Raw genomic sequence first — 14707 nt, forward strand, 5'->3', positions numbered from 1 at the left:
TGCCAGTGGTGTAAAGTAACTACATTTACTCAAGTACTGTACTTAAGTAACATTTTGAGTGACTTGTACTTTACTTGAGTATTTCAATTTGTTGCTATACTTTGTTCTTCTACCCCACTACAATTCAGAGGTAAATAGTGTACTTTAACTCCACTACATTTAATTAATAGCTCTAGTTACTTTGCAGATTTGGATATTAATGTGAAATATAGACAACACTTAAATAAGACTTTAGTTACACCTGGAGTTACATTCACAAGCTACCCTGCAGAATACAAAGTAATTAAAACTAGCTGCACCTTTACCAGCTTTGATAAACACATTAATGCATTAATAATTATAATCATACATTTGATATATTGTTCTGAAATGGGCAAATATACATAATGAGTACTTTTACTTTTGGTACTTTTAGTATATGTTGATGCTAACACTGTTGTACTTTTACTTTTACAGGACTTGTGCTTGTAACAACAGAGTATTACTACACTCTGGAACTTCTAATAGTATTTAAGTACTAGAGCAGTGGTTCTCAACTGGTGGGTCCGCGACAACAATGGCATAACATATTATTAATATATCGGGTAGTAATAGATGTATTTCTTTTCTTTTCAGAGTGTACCAGAATGCGTAGTTTATATGTTAGTATTTGTTCTAAAAATCTCGTGGGGGAGAATCCCCCCAGACCCCCCTTCTGGGGTTGCAGCTTGTGTGTCTTTTTATAATACAGTTCAGCTTTGATTCCATCATCTCATTAAACCTTTTTTAAAAGCATACTTTAGTTCTGTGAAGGGATATATGCACTGTACTTCACTTTAATTAATATTGTCTGCTGAAAGGCGTATATATATATTACAGCACACTTTTTTGTTGAATAGATTTGAGTGGTTCAAAATTTCGGGTCGCGATTTATTGACAAAGGAAAAAGTGGGTCCCGAGGCCTGACCAGTTGAGAACCACTGTACTAGAGTAGCCTACTTCTTCCTCCTCTCCCTGGTTTTACTTTATGAGTGCATTTGGCAGTACACTTTTCAATGCAGGGACTTATTTAAAGGATCTTAATACTCCCCCTTAGACAACGAAGGTCGAATGATTCGGGTTGGCCTGAAATTATCAGCTTGCATCCGTTACACAGCTATGAGGATAATTTGTGTCAGACTGTAGTAGTAGTCACCTTCTGGTGGTGGCAGTGGAGCTCTCCCCCGTTCTAGAATAGAACTGTCTCCAACGGCTTCGGTCTGAAGCCCCGTGCACGCGCCCGTACCGTGGACAGTCGGCGTGTCACCAGCAGTAAGCAAATCACGCGAGACTCAAACTGCGGTTTGAACGTTAGAGTTAACTGTTTCGGTTTCATTTATAATTTTACGTGGCTCCACAGCTAGTTACATTATAATATACTGCGGTCCGACGAGGAAGATAAATTGCTAAAAACAGTGGAGATGTAAGTCTTGGGTTTAATATTTAGTCGTCAACGGTGTTGCTAAGTAGCTTAACAGTCTTGGTAACCAGCTATTATTAAAGCTAACAGCTAATAACACGAGTTAGCCTCAGCCGGGCTACTAGATGACTGTCAAGACATCGTTAAATCCAACGACAGCTAACTTTATCAAGCCTTGTGTTACGTGGCATCATTATGTTCCAGAATATATAAACCTCTAGTTAAGTTTGTCTTAATGCGCTTAAAGCCAAACGGTAAGCTAGTAGGCTAATGCCAACCAAGGAAATGTGAATGTTAGCACTGGAAAAGCGTGATGTCACGATTATCTCTGAAGACTACTTGAGCTAATTTAAGCTAACACCACTTTAAAAACACCTGTCAGCGAAACGCTTAACACACGCTGCCTTCTTCGAATCAAATGTTGTCCTTACTGTTTTTAATAATAAACCATAACGCACTTGCCTCCCTAAGTATGATAATCTGTGATATATGCACTGTTTGTAATAACATGCTAGCAGGGGATCCTTTTTGATTGAAGGGCATATCATTTAGTTTGTTTTATAGGAAGCAGTCATTATTGTAAAGTGAAGATGTGCATAGGACTACAGAGACTCTTATGCTAATCTGGAATTAATGAGTGTCACTTTCGTCAACGTGATCTTAAATGTACATGTGGGCCACCCTCAGGCTGTGAAATACGACACCGACCTACTTTTTCAATAAACTACACGCTTTAACTGTTTTATTGATTACCATGTCAGATTAGAAGAACCATGGGTGATATTGGTTTATGTCATTGACAATTATTCCGTCTTTTTTCTCGTTGTCTTCAGGCAGCCTGCAGCAGCCAAGTGGTATGACAGACGTGACTCTGTGTTTGTAGACTTCTGCGTAGAGGACAGTAAAGATGTAAAAATACATTTCAAAAAGTCCAAATTTGAATTCAAGTAAGTACAAAAATATTCCTATGTGGTTAAAATTGCTTTTTGGAATCACGTCCTTGATCTGTACTGTAGTGTATTCATGATGACAATCAGAATTGTTGGCGTTTTTAAAGGAAATCTCATGAACTCTTTTCACCTTACAGCTGTGTCAGTGGAACAGATAATATCAAACTACAGAACTCAGTGGACCTGTTCGGGGAGATTGACCCCAAAGTAAGTTTGTCAGCAGTAGACGTAGTTGCAGTTCCCTACATATCTTATTCTTTCAAAGCCTTCATCAAACTCTCTTTGTTCCACACAGGAGTCTAAATACAGGCGCACTGACAGGTCTGTGTTGTGTTGTTTACGAAAAGTGGAGGCTGGGAAATCATGGCCACGTCTTACAAAAGAAAAGTCAAAGGTAACTTTCATTCTTTAGAAAAACTAAAGAAAAGAACTTGTGGCAATACGGTAGCTCACCTGTTGGGGCAAAGACCCATGAAGCGTCCTCACTGCATGGGCCTGGGTTAGAATCCAACTTTGATGCAATCTTTCACTCTGTTCTCCTGAAATGTCCTTTAAAAGTCTTGAATGATGTTTAAGAAGGTGTGTAAACACTGTTAAAATAGTTCAAGCATGGCAATTCTTCGTTCTAACAATGGTAATATAGCACTGAGTTAAAAGCTTGTTTAATATCAACATAATAAGTAAATGGCTACAATGCTACTTGGAGTGCACAGACATCTGCCAGCACTTTTTTTGTGAAAAGAAATGTGAGGAACCGCACCTTGATTCGGATCAATGTAGACACAGCCAGTAGTTTGTGACCCTATTGACAAACAACCATAATCAAAAACAAACTGCCTTGGAGGAGATAATAAAAATGATTACCTGTTATGAACATTGCGGTATATATCTTCTCTTAGTGCAACTGGCTGAGTGTGGACTTCAATAATTGGAAAGACTGGGAGGAGGACTCAGACGTGGACTTGTCAAGTTTTGACAAATTCTCAGAGGTAAGCACAGTGAATAAAGTGGGAGTACGTCCAGATTTACTGTGGTGGTGACATAATGATTTCTGTCTCCTGTGCAATTATCTAGATGATGAACACAATGGGAGGAGATAATATACCTGATTTAGATGGTGCAGAAGAAGAGGTATGTATGTTATTACACAGAGTACTTTTTATATGCTTCATATCTATTACAGCGACAGATGTTTTGTTTAAAGTCATTTTAACAAAGTGAAATATACCATCTGCAGTGTATGACAAATTGTCTTTCATTGTTTTTGTTTTGCAGCATGAATCTGCAGACAGCGACGATGAAAGTAAGTACTATTCTGAAAGAGCTATCTGTTCAATTGTAATCGGTAGTCACTTATCCCATAGGATAACAAATATTACTGTCATGCATCTGTTAAGTAGGCTATAAAATGTTTGGGGGGGAAATTATATGAAAGCCAATGTAGGATGTTATTAAGTTTCGACTGGCTTTAATTTTGATTGTTGTTCTTACTGGAGTATGAATTGTATTAAATCAAAATGGCTTCTATTAGGAGTTACGTAAGAGGTGGTTAACTTTAGCATGAATTCCGAAATTGGTATGTTTAGTGAGTTTGAATATCCTGAACTCCATCCAAAAAATAAGACCTGATTTTGTCATGGTGTCATCATTTGTATTTAATTTCTTAAGTACTTCCTGTTATAACTTGATTTTGTTCTGCGTTTGTTGTATATTACAATCATAAATAGTTGAGTTTAAGATTAAAATCTGATCAAAATGTTGTCTCTTTTCCAGAAATGCCTGACCTTGAGTAGAAGAATATGGCTGCCACCTCAGTAGCTATCAAAGCAAGTTTAAAGTCTGTTGAAGAGAGAGAGACTATAAGTTGGCAGCCATGTTGGAGAAGGGACCTCCTCTCTTAACGCAGTTTCCAAAGTGAAGCCCCTCCAGGTAGAGATGGTTGGATTCTGACATGCACAGGAGTCCATGGTGACATTCAGTGCTGTGCTTTGCTGTTATTTTCTGCATGGACAATTCTGTTCAAATGACATTGTTATTGTTCTTAAATGACTGTAATGGGATGTGCTGATGTCTTACACTTTCTCTCTCTGTTTATTAGCGTGGGGCTGTGAATTGTGATTTGTAATGAAGAAAAAGAAAAAATACCTATTTTCCAAAACCTAGATTTTTTTAATGATAGAATCCCCCTTGTAATGTTTGATTTGTAAAATGCACTTATTTTATTTGTTAATTTAAGAAGCAGGAGTTCCGCTTCAAATGGGTTTACAAATGTATGCCAATATTTAACAATTTTATTTTAAAACATATTCAGAATATATAAAAAAAACATGTTGGTGCAACTAAAAGCTTGTGTTGAGATTATAATAGTAGAGTGGTGCATTTTCGCAAATGATCAAATCTTTGCTAAGAGTTTACTATGCCAGTGTAAGTACATTGCACATTGTAGCTGATACAATATTAACTTTCTTCCATATGCATACTGAGGTGAGGGCAGAAATCCTATGTAGTCTACCAAGAGTTTCCCAATTACTTTATTAATTGTTTGTGTTTATCAGATACACTAGATCTTTGCTTTGGAGGCTTGTGTGTTTGATTGAAAACGTGCTGAACATTTGCGTTTGTATTGCTTTTAGGCTTGGGAGTTTTGGTATCCATTTCTAATAAACCGTTTCAGATTGTTGAACACAAAGCCTTAATATGTCCACTTCATGTGTCTAACTCTTTGGTCTGCTGAAACCTTGTATTCACTTTCAAATGAAATATTGAACTGTGCCTCTCATTCTTGCATTGGAGTAACTCCGGTTGGAGCCAGTATAAAAAGGGAAAATAAGTTATTGTATACAATTACAAATAGCCTCTTCAATATACGTAAGACAATGTGAGCAATACATGAATAGTCTTCAGACAAATTGCCATGAAACCGTTTGTAACTACTTGGGAGTGCCACTCTCACTTCTCTTTAGTGTTACACAGAGTATTTCCTTCTCCGTTCTTTTAAAGGGGAAATGGAAGCCTGCATTTCCTTTATGGTTAGGAAAACCATAAACCGTGTGTTTTGTTTTGTAGTTTTTCAAAACAGCATTGGTAGAAGATAATTCCCTCGAAAGCGAAGAGGCCACCTCTTAATTTGGGGATGCTTTTTGGATCTGGTATTAAGAGATAATCCATCCGTAAAGGTCATCATTATTCATGAGCAGGAGAACTGTAGATGGTGGAGAAGATGCTTCATTTGTGGATTATTGTTGTCAATTTAAAGAGAGTTGAACATAAATATCACTTGCTGAGGGTTTTTACATCGGCCCCTCTGAAGTCTGGCTAATACTATGTGTTTTCTGCAATACATGTTTTCCCCACTGTGAGGCGAGATCAGGCCAGAGCTTCTACCTCAGTGTGAGATGTTTAGGGGCTTTCTGTTATAGAGAGGCGAAGTCCCTCCCCTTCCGGTGGGACTCATGGGACCTTATTTCGGAAAAAGTTTGTATTGAAGTCAATGGAGAGAGAAAGATTATCTTTCAATCCCGTTTGAATTGTGCCATGAATTACACATGATGTTTGTCAATCTTAAATAATAATTTCCACGTCAAAAAAGTCACAGTTTGTCGTAAAACTGTTGAAATATAAGACTGAAAAATACGCAACTAGAAAGACTACAAATCCCAGAATCCCGGTCCCGCATGCTGGCTCTTACGGAACCGACTAACTCCCCTTTTGTGTATGTACAGCTCTCAACATGCCCAGACTTGTAGTGATTTTCACCTCTTTTAATACTTTTCGCCTCATTCTGAAAGAAAGAAGTGAAATGTGTCAACGTGACGGCCGTCTTGGTGTGTGGTGCGAGACGGGAGATGTAATTCATTGAGCGGTTTCACACAAAAAAAGTGTTACTTCACAGTTTTACGACACATTTTTATTTTTTTGACTTGTAAAATTATCTTTTAAATTGACAAACATCATATGTGTAATTCGTGGCACAATTCAAATGGGATCGAAAGATAATCTTTCTCTCTCCATTGACTTCAATGCATAACTTTTCCGAAATAAGGTCCCATGGAGCTCAACCGGAAGGGGAGGGACTTCGCCGTGAATAGGCTTGTTTGAGACAAGCGAGACCTGCGCAGACCTGCGCAATTGCGATCAACGTCTTGCTAGTGCGTTGCATGATGGTTAGTCATTTTGTCCGACTTGCTCTGGAGGCTCACCTACATGAGACGTTGAAATCTCGCGGGACAAAGACGCCCGCAGACTTGAGAGCGAGGCGCGGCCATGGATGTATAATAAGAACTGGATACAGCGTGGGAGGCGGGGCCTCATTCATTCCTATGAGAGTTGCTCATTCGCGCATGATGATAAAATGGCCCAACTTTTGAGAGAGCGAAACGTCACAGATTACCCGGCATGCCTGAGAAGTACCCGTATGTGCGCTCATAGCGCATGCGCAACTTTAACCATGCCCCCCAAAATGCTCGTTCACATCAAGCACGTCAATTTGCGTACACGTAACAGCACCGCACGTTCATGACAGCATGGTAATGGTTTGTTATTATGATAGATTTGATATTAACGAGGCGGCAGTTAGCAGCTAGCGGTTAGCTAGTAATTATGCTAATTTACACATCAATCGTTATGTACTTTTATATTACGCTGTAACAGGATCTAGTGATATCCAAGCAACAGAGCTTCATTTAGCATGAAAGAATTATTGCACTATATATATATATATATATATATATATATATATACAGTGCAATAAGCTTCTTAGTGCAATAAGAAGCTACAGGGACGTTAATCTACGTCGGTAATATTAACTTTATTTAATACTGTAGTGCCGAGAGAAGGGAGTCGGAGGCGGTGCATCGGAGGTACAAATCTGGCTTTATTGAGCAGCAGAAATACACATGCTGTCGGGTCGAGCCGAGAAGAGTAAGAGAAAGTGAAAGGGAGGACACACAGTAGGTACCGTCAACACATGTGTCCGTGCGGAAACAATACCCCCAACCTGTAGTTCCTGGATTGAATTATGTAACCCCAGTGTATGAATCAGTGATCACTACACAAGCCCCCCCAGAATTCAACCATGGACACAATCCTCGCGTCCTGTAGGAAGCACCACAGGGGCCGAGGAGGGCGGGGCCGCCGGCGAGGGCCGGGCCATGTAACGGGGCCGCAGGAGAGGGTAGGGGCCCCAACGAGGGCGAGGGCATCCCCACCGGGGGGTGGGGGGCGAGCCGGAACGGGCCGACGTCAGGGGGCCGCAGAAAGCAGGGTCGCCATGTAGCGACGAGGGGACAGGCGTGAAAAACCCGGTGGTCCCCAGCAGGGAGGAGCGCTGCCCGGCCGCAGGCGAAGGCACAGCGGCGGCGGGCACGAAGTCCTCGGGAGGAAGGAGTCGTGTCCCCGGGAGGAGGGAGACGTGGACAGGGGAGAGGCCAGACGGGGCGCCGTCGAGGCGAACCGTGAGCCGCGGTTAGAGGAGAGGCCAGAAAGGGTCCCGAAGCGCGCCACCCGCGGGCCGATGAAGGCACGGGTGACGTTCGAAACCGCCGAGGCGAGGGAAGAGGCAAGACGGGGTCCAGAAGCGCGTCACCAACGGGCCGAAGCAGGCGTGTGTGACGTTCGGCTTTATTGAGCAGCAGAAATACACATGCTGTCGGGTCGAGCCGAGAAGAGTAAGAGAAAGTGAAAAGGAGGACACACAGTAGGTACCGTCAACACATGTGTCCGTGCGGAAACAATACCCCCAACCTGTAGTTCCTGGATTGAATTATGTAACCCCAGTGTATGAATCAGTGATCACTACAATACAACATTTACGGTACAAGATTTAATCTTGTAGTATAATATTTTACAAATGATGAATTACAGCAAACATGTGCAATATATCCATTATTACAGCTCCGTGGGCTGGCAGTAAGGCGATATGGGTCCGTTCTACATCCATGGGTAAAGATCAAGATAAACGCATGTACTAGTGCTGAACACGTAACATGAACGTGCCGGGCGGCGCGGTCCCGTGGGTTAGATGCGCGTTCATAATGCAGAGGGAAATAACTCGCAGAATAACGTTATTAGCACATTTTTACAACTTGAGGAACGAATGTTTTTAATAAGGGCTATACAAGTGTTCATACTGGGTAGTTTATTTAGTTTAAAAAAAATTATCCAACGATTTACAGACCACTCTTTCCCCATGTAAGTCAATGGGAAAAAGTGTTTCCGGGCCTGGCAACCAAAAGGAAGTGTAGTACCGCCGTTTGGCCAGCACGAATATTTTCATCTGAGTCCGGCGCACTGCCTGGGGGCTTGGGCGCGGCGAGGCGGCGCAGTTTCTCTCCACGGGCTGCAGAAGCGAAATGCTTGATGGGAAACGACTTGCTGGTATCTCGAGCTGAGCGCTCATTGGTGGGTTTTACCCCGTGCTGGTGATGAAACTCTCCATTGGCTCGGCAAAAGTGTGTTGTTGTTTTGTGTCAGTTTTACGTCGCCACTTCCATTCACATTTTTCATCATTGTTCCACAATGTTTATCATCATTAAATTAATATCTATATATTTGTATACTATACTTGCACTGCTTACCGTTGTCATACTTTACATATCTTAGCATATTCATACAAGAGTGATTCTATAATTTAGGGTGCATTTCACATCAACAAAACAGTACAAAGAAAGTGTTCTTTCTCAATAGAACAATCAGTGGTTCAAGTTAGTATATTCCTCAGTGTAACATATCCACTGGTTGCAAAGCTTAAACATTTTTTAATTTTATTTGATATAAATGTAATAACTGTTACTACAGTTATTACAGTACTGGGTAACTTAGTTGACAGGTAACCTAGTTGACAATTTCCCTATTTTGACCCATCATTTCAATGGTAGGCCTTGCTTGGATGACCACATGTCATTTTCTTGAACAGGTTAACATCACATTTGAACATATAATTGAATTAAAATCATTAAACAATTGTAAACCATAACAATGTACGTAACATTGTTGACGGTCAATGAATATACTCATTGACAATGTGCTATTATACATAAAATATTGTAAAAAATTAGAGGACAATCACCACAGTGTGTTCAAAATGTCTGCCAAAGAGGAACATGGCATCATGTGATGCTGGTGACATGGTATTGGGACAAACCATTTTTGAGTTAAATGGGGGAGTTCTGTTAGTAACATAGTTGACAGAACTTTTGCAGACATTCATATATTAAGATATTTAAATTATTTAAAGGAGGAAATCAATTAAAAAGATGTTATTATTCTTTAGTATTTAGACTTTTGAAATAAATGAATACTTTTTTTTATTTACTTTAATGGTTTTTATTCATTATTTTGAAACCAAGACACCCTCAACTGAAAAACGGACAGAGCAAAAACTGACAATTTAAGAACATCATGACACATTTCAAGGTAAATAAAGCATAGGATGCACATAATGTTTGTGTGATATTATAACATGCTTTCCAATAATAGGCAAAATATGATATTTTTGAAGAAAATAGTTGGAATAATTATAATTATCATCAATGGACATCAATGGACATGGAATGTACCCTAAATTGTAGAATCACTCACAACACACTGTTAATACTAGGCTAGGCTACTGTGTATATAGTGTATTCATACCCCTCACTGTTTATTCATCATTCAATTCATTCTATATTTTATTCTGTAGATTGTGTACATTACTTTTCACTTTACTGCTTTATGCACTCCTGGTTAGAAGCTAAACTGCATTTCGTTGTCTCAGTACCTGTAATCTGTGCAATAACAATAAAGTTGAATCTAATCTTGAGCAGGAACAAATGTATTTACTTAGTACATATCTGACATTAACGATTAAACACATTTGTCCATTCTTTATCAATCAATCAATCAATGTTTATTTATATAGCCCAATATCACAAATGTTACATTTGTCTCAGTGAACTTCACAGTTTGTACAGAATATCAGTATGACAATACGACACCCTCTGTCCTTACGTTTCACATCATACAAGGAAAAACTTCCAGAGAAAAACCCACAGTTTAAAGGGGAAATGGGAGAAACCTCAGGGAGAGCAACAGAGGAGGGATCCCTCTCCCAGGACGGACAGACGTGCAATAGATGCCGTGTGCATTTATAAATGCAAACCGAGTCAAGCCGACTCCGGAGGTGGCGGTATGCACCTTAAAGTTGTTTGAAATCCGCCAAAAAACCGAGAGAAGAAGAAGAAGAAGAAGAAGAAGAAGAAGCCGACTCCGAGCTGTCCGACTTCAGGCGAGTTTTTTGAGACCTCCCCCGGCTGCGATCGGCTATTCTCGTCTACTTTCGAGGCGAGCCGCAGCTCGTCTCAAACAAGCCTTATGTGTCAGCAGTCTGGACCCAGGGAACAGGAAAATACAATGCAAGCACCTTTTCAACATCCTCCCCTGTAAAACTGAACTGGGATTAAACCCACAAAAGGTGGTTTACCACTGACTGCGGGAGTCATGAGAAGGACATAATACTCATCACAATAGAGGTGCACCTGCACCAACTGGCAAACCAATAAACTATCAGAATCAGGACAACAGGATAAACACTATTATCAAAAACGCTATTTCTTTCTCTATCAAGTGCTTATAATATGATGGTGGTACATTTTGTTAACTTTCCATGTTGTTAGAGAAATCTTTCAAACGTCAGGCTGCCATGCAAGTGAATTGAGAAAGCACATTATATTACAACTTCCAAATTGACCTACATCTTTGTATGTATATACAGTATTTGTATAGTCCTCTGATACCATTCAATCACAACACAGATTCAATAGTGATTGCAAGACAAACAGACCATAGAAACCAGCAGAAACGGTTGCTGCCAGCGTTTTGTCTCTATGCGTGAAAGGAGAAAAGCAGTGTGAGCTCAGCATATTCCTTTCAGAGGGCTGTGGCCGGCACTGGTCAGCAGGATGCTCCAGTGCAGAAGCTCAATGCCAGGCCAGCACTCCCTTCTTCCTCTCCAAACGTGGATTTTCCAGCGCTTTATCCGACCTGAGCTTCCGAACCTGTTCAGCACAAACAAAGTAAAACTGTGCCTAATCAGTTCTGCTGCCACCGACCTCATTTGTACCAACCGAGAGCACAACACTTTGCTTGTACTTTGGTGATCACAGTTTTTATTGGAGTAAATGTGAACTGTTCATTGCAGAGAAAACAATAAAAAGAAAATCCATGGAAAATCAGTAGTTGGGCCCTGACATCAATCCTGTGCTTGTAAAAATATAAAAAAGAAGTGGAAATTAAGCAAAACTCCCTCTGCACTCAACTTCTACCAGCTCGCAGGTTACACACATGCCCACTGCTCTTATATTTTCAGGTTTCAGTGGTGTTATGAATAAAGTTTTTCTACCACTGACTTTTAATCCTGACATAAGTAGTGAAATCAATCAATTCAAAAATACCATCGATGGTACTCTATTGTATTTGAAAGGCCCAAGAAAAAATAATGAGATGAGTCAAAGCATTTGACATTTTGCTTTCTTCTCTGTCCTCCCGCATATAACTTCAACCTGACATCTCAATTTCAGAAGTACCTCTTAAACTGCAGTGTGTTATAGCTTTATCTTTATAGATTAATGACATTATCAAGTGTTGGCTATTTCCTTTTAAACCTGTGACCTGTTGAGGCAGACGAAGGGTTAAATGATTTTGTTTTGATCTGTAGTATTGTGTGCATGCCCCTCCCCTGGCCCTGGTGGGGCTGCTGTGGCCCCTGGGCTGTTATAAAAAGGCCTCTGAGCTCACCCTGCTCTGGTAAAGAGGCTGAATGTCTGCAGGACATGCTTAACGTCTGTCTGTCTATGTTCTTTTACTAAAACCAGCGGGGTTGGCCCATAGATGCACAGAGACTGGCAAATTGCTTCACTCAGGAGCTCTCTATGACAGAAATCAGAATTCAAAACAGCAGATTGTTCACAGTTACATGTTGAGCAGTTAACTTGTTGTTGCATTTAGCTTTAGCAAGGCAGCTTCAGTTTGAGAGCAAATTATTTTTCATTTGCTCTGTTTTTTATAGGTTTCAAACACAGTCACTGTTTTGGAGAGAGATCCTCTCCTTTTAGGTGACTAGGTAGATTTTCTCCTGACTTTTCATCCCTCCATTGCTTAGAGGTCGCTTTTTGAACCTTTGCCACCATGTGGGAGTTCAGGTCCATGTCATTCTGGCGCGCTGTATTCGCCGAGTTCTATGGCACCATGTTCTTCGTATTCTTTGGGCTGGGGGCAGCCCTCCGCTGGACCACGGGGCCCCTTAATGTTCTTCATGTTGCCTTTTGCTTTGGGCTGGCGGCTGCCACCCTCATCCAGTCCATCGGCCACATCAGTGGAGGACACATCAACCCAGCTGTTACCTTTGCCTACCTGATTGGCTCTCAGATGTCGCTGTTCCGCGCTTTCTTCTACATCGTGGCCCAGTGTCTCGGCGCACTGGCCGGTGCTGCCGTGCTCTACGGGGTCACCCCGACCAACATGAGGGGCAACCTGGCCCTCAACACGGTAAGATCACCTGCCACTGCAACACCACATTAATTATAGGTTCTGACTCCTGTATTACAAATCTTAAAAAAATAAATGTTCACATACACTTAAATATTAAGATAATTAATTATTTATGACAATTTAAGTATTGCTTGTACACAGAACATATTTGCCAATTCTGCCTGAAAATGTAATACAAGGTCGACCAATCACAATGTGTATAAAATAATGTAATAGTATCTGATTGAACAAAGAACATAAGTATTTGTAATGAATGCACACATAAATGTTACCTTTTATTCCTCTGGTCTTTCAGCTGCAGCCAGGAATCAGCCTGGGCATGGCCACCACGATGGAGGTGTTCCTCACCCTGCAGCTTGTCGTGTGCGTCTTTTCTGTGACTGATGAGAGGCGCAATGGACGCCTGGGCTCTGCTGCCCTGGCCATCGGCTTCTCTGTGCTCATGGGCCATCTTCTCGGGGTAAGCACCAACAGGGAGACTCACTGAGTTCATCCAAGAATGTGACTGTTGTATCCTTTCACACAAGCAGTCCTAACTCTAAACTACTCTTGCTGTCTTTCACTTAGATGTACTACACTGGAGCAGGAATGAACCCAGCAAGGTCCTTCGCCCCTGCTGTCATGGTCAGGAACTTTGTCAACCACTGGGTAAGATGATCTGTAAATCTTACACGTACACTTACACTTACTGTGACATCTACAAAAACACTAATACATGTTGTCTTTGCTGTTAATTGCAGGTGTACTGGGTTGGACCTATGATTGGAGCTGCCTTGGGTGCTCTGGTGTACGACTTCATACTCTTCCCCCGTGTGCGCAACCTCTCCGAAAGGCTCGCTACACTGAAGGGCATCCGGCCCCCAGAGGCTGAGGGCCAGCAGGAGACCAGGGGGGATCCCATCGAGCTCAAGACACAGGCCCTATAAGCCTGGAGAAGAAGATTGGCTTTCTGACCTCCCCATCCCTCACCCCTCACCCCAATATCTGCACCCTCAGTTCCCGGTCCATCCTTAGCCCATTCAGCATTTCCGCGCACTTACCTCCTCCCCGCCTTCACACATGCTCACACGCATCCCAAACACCTTTGTTATCCTTGTTCTGCATCCAGAACTGGACCTACTGAATTACAGTGAAGCGGAACCCGAAGCCCTGACAATCTCGCCTGATTTCACCTCCACCCACCCTTCCTCCTCTTCCTTTTCATCCTCCTCCTCCTCCTCCTCCCCTTTGGACTGCAGGACAAAGATGGAGGGTTAGAAGAAGACTTGCCACTGAAGGAAGCACCCTGCGCCCTGTGGTGTGGGGATTCAGTCTCTCCTGGCTGACCAGGTGGCTATAACTGCTCAGGACAGGGCCTCTCTCGCTATTTTTCTTTCCCTTTCTTTCTCTTTTTGTTTTTTTCACTATTTCGTAGTCTGCTAGGAGTGAAGCTACAGTAGAGCAGTGGACTTCTGCATGCTTTTCCATTTTGATCCGGTGTGATCTCTCCATTTTGTTTAATGAACTTTGGGTAAATTACATGTACGTATTGTACTTTACCAGTATTTATTTGGCTTTTAGTTTTAGTTTTACGTGTGTGATTGTTTGAGACAGAAGGTGGGTGTGCATGCATATCTCTGTGCATGAGTATGTGTGTGTGCTTGTTTTAATTGATCATTTTTATTTTTCACTTTTCATTGCCAAATCCCTTTGTCTGTATCATGATTTTTTCTTTTAAGCATGACAACATATTTTAGGGGAAAATGCAGCCTTTTCCATACTGATACTGCATCATTTCAACATGTTTAGAGAGATC

The 14707-nt window shown here is 41.3% G+C and overlaps 2 protein-coding genes across 2 annotated transcripts; both read left to right on the forward strand.

Annotated features, from left to right (window-relative positions):
- Positions 1-1310: 1310 nt before the first annotated feature.
- ptges3a (prostaglandin E synthase 3a (cytosolic)) lies at positions 1311-5084 on the forward strand. Its single transcript, XM_034145368.1, has 8 exons — positions 1311-1441; positions 2272-2385; positions 2526-2595; positions 2684-2782; positions 3288-3377; positions 3463-3519; positions 3664-3691; positions 4162-5084. Coding segments are annotated over exons 1-8 (480 nt in total). The 5' UTR covers positions 1311-1439; the 3' UTR covers positions 4182-5084.
- Positions 5085-12549: 7465 nt separating this feature from the next.
- Positions 12550-13838, forward strand: mipa (major intrinsic protein of lens fiber a). The gene is made up of 4 exons (XM_034145233.1): positions 12550-12909; positions 13208-13372; positions 13480-13560; positions 13653-13838. The coding sequence occupies exons 1-4, from the start codon at positions 12550-12552 to the stop codon at positions 13836-13838; spliced, it is 792 nt and encodes a 263-aa protein (XP_034001124.1).
- The last annotated feature ends 869 nt before the right edge of the window (positions 13839-14707 follow it).

This window comes from Trematomus bernacchii, unplaced genomic scaffold (genome assembly GCF_902827165.1).
Source record: "Trematomus bernacchii unplaced genomic scaffold, fTreBer1.1, whole genome shotgun sequence".
NCBI classification, from domain to species: domain Eukaryota; kingdom Metazoa; phylum Chordata; class Actinopteri; order Perciformes; family Nototheniidae; genus Trematomus; species Trematomus bernacchii.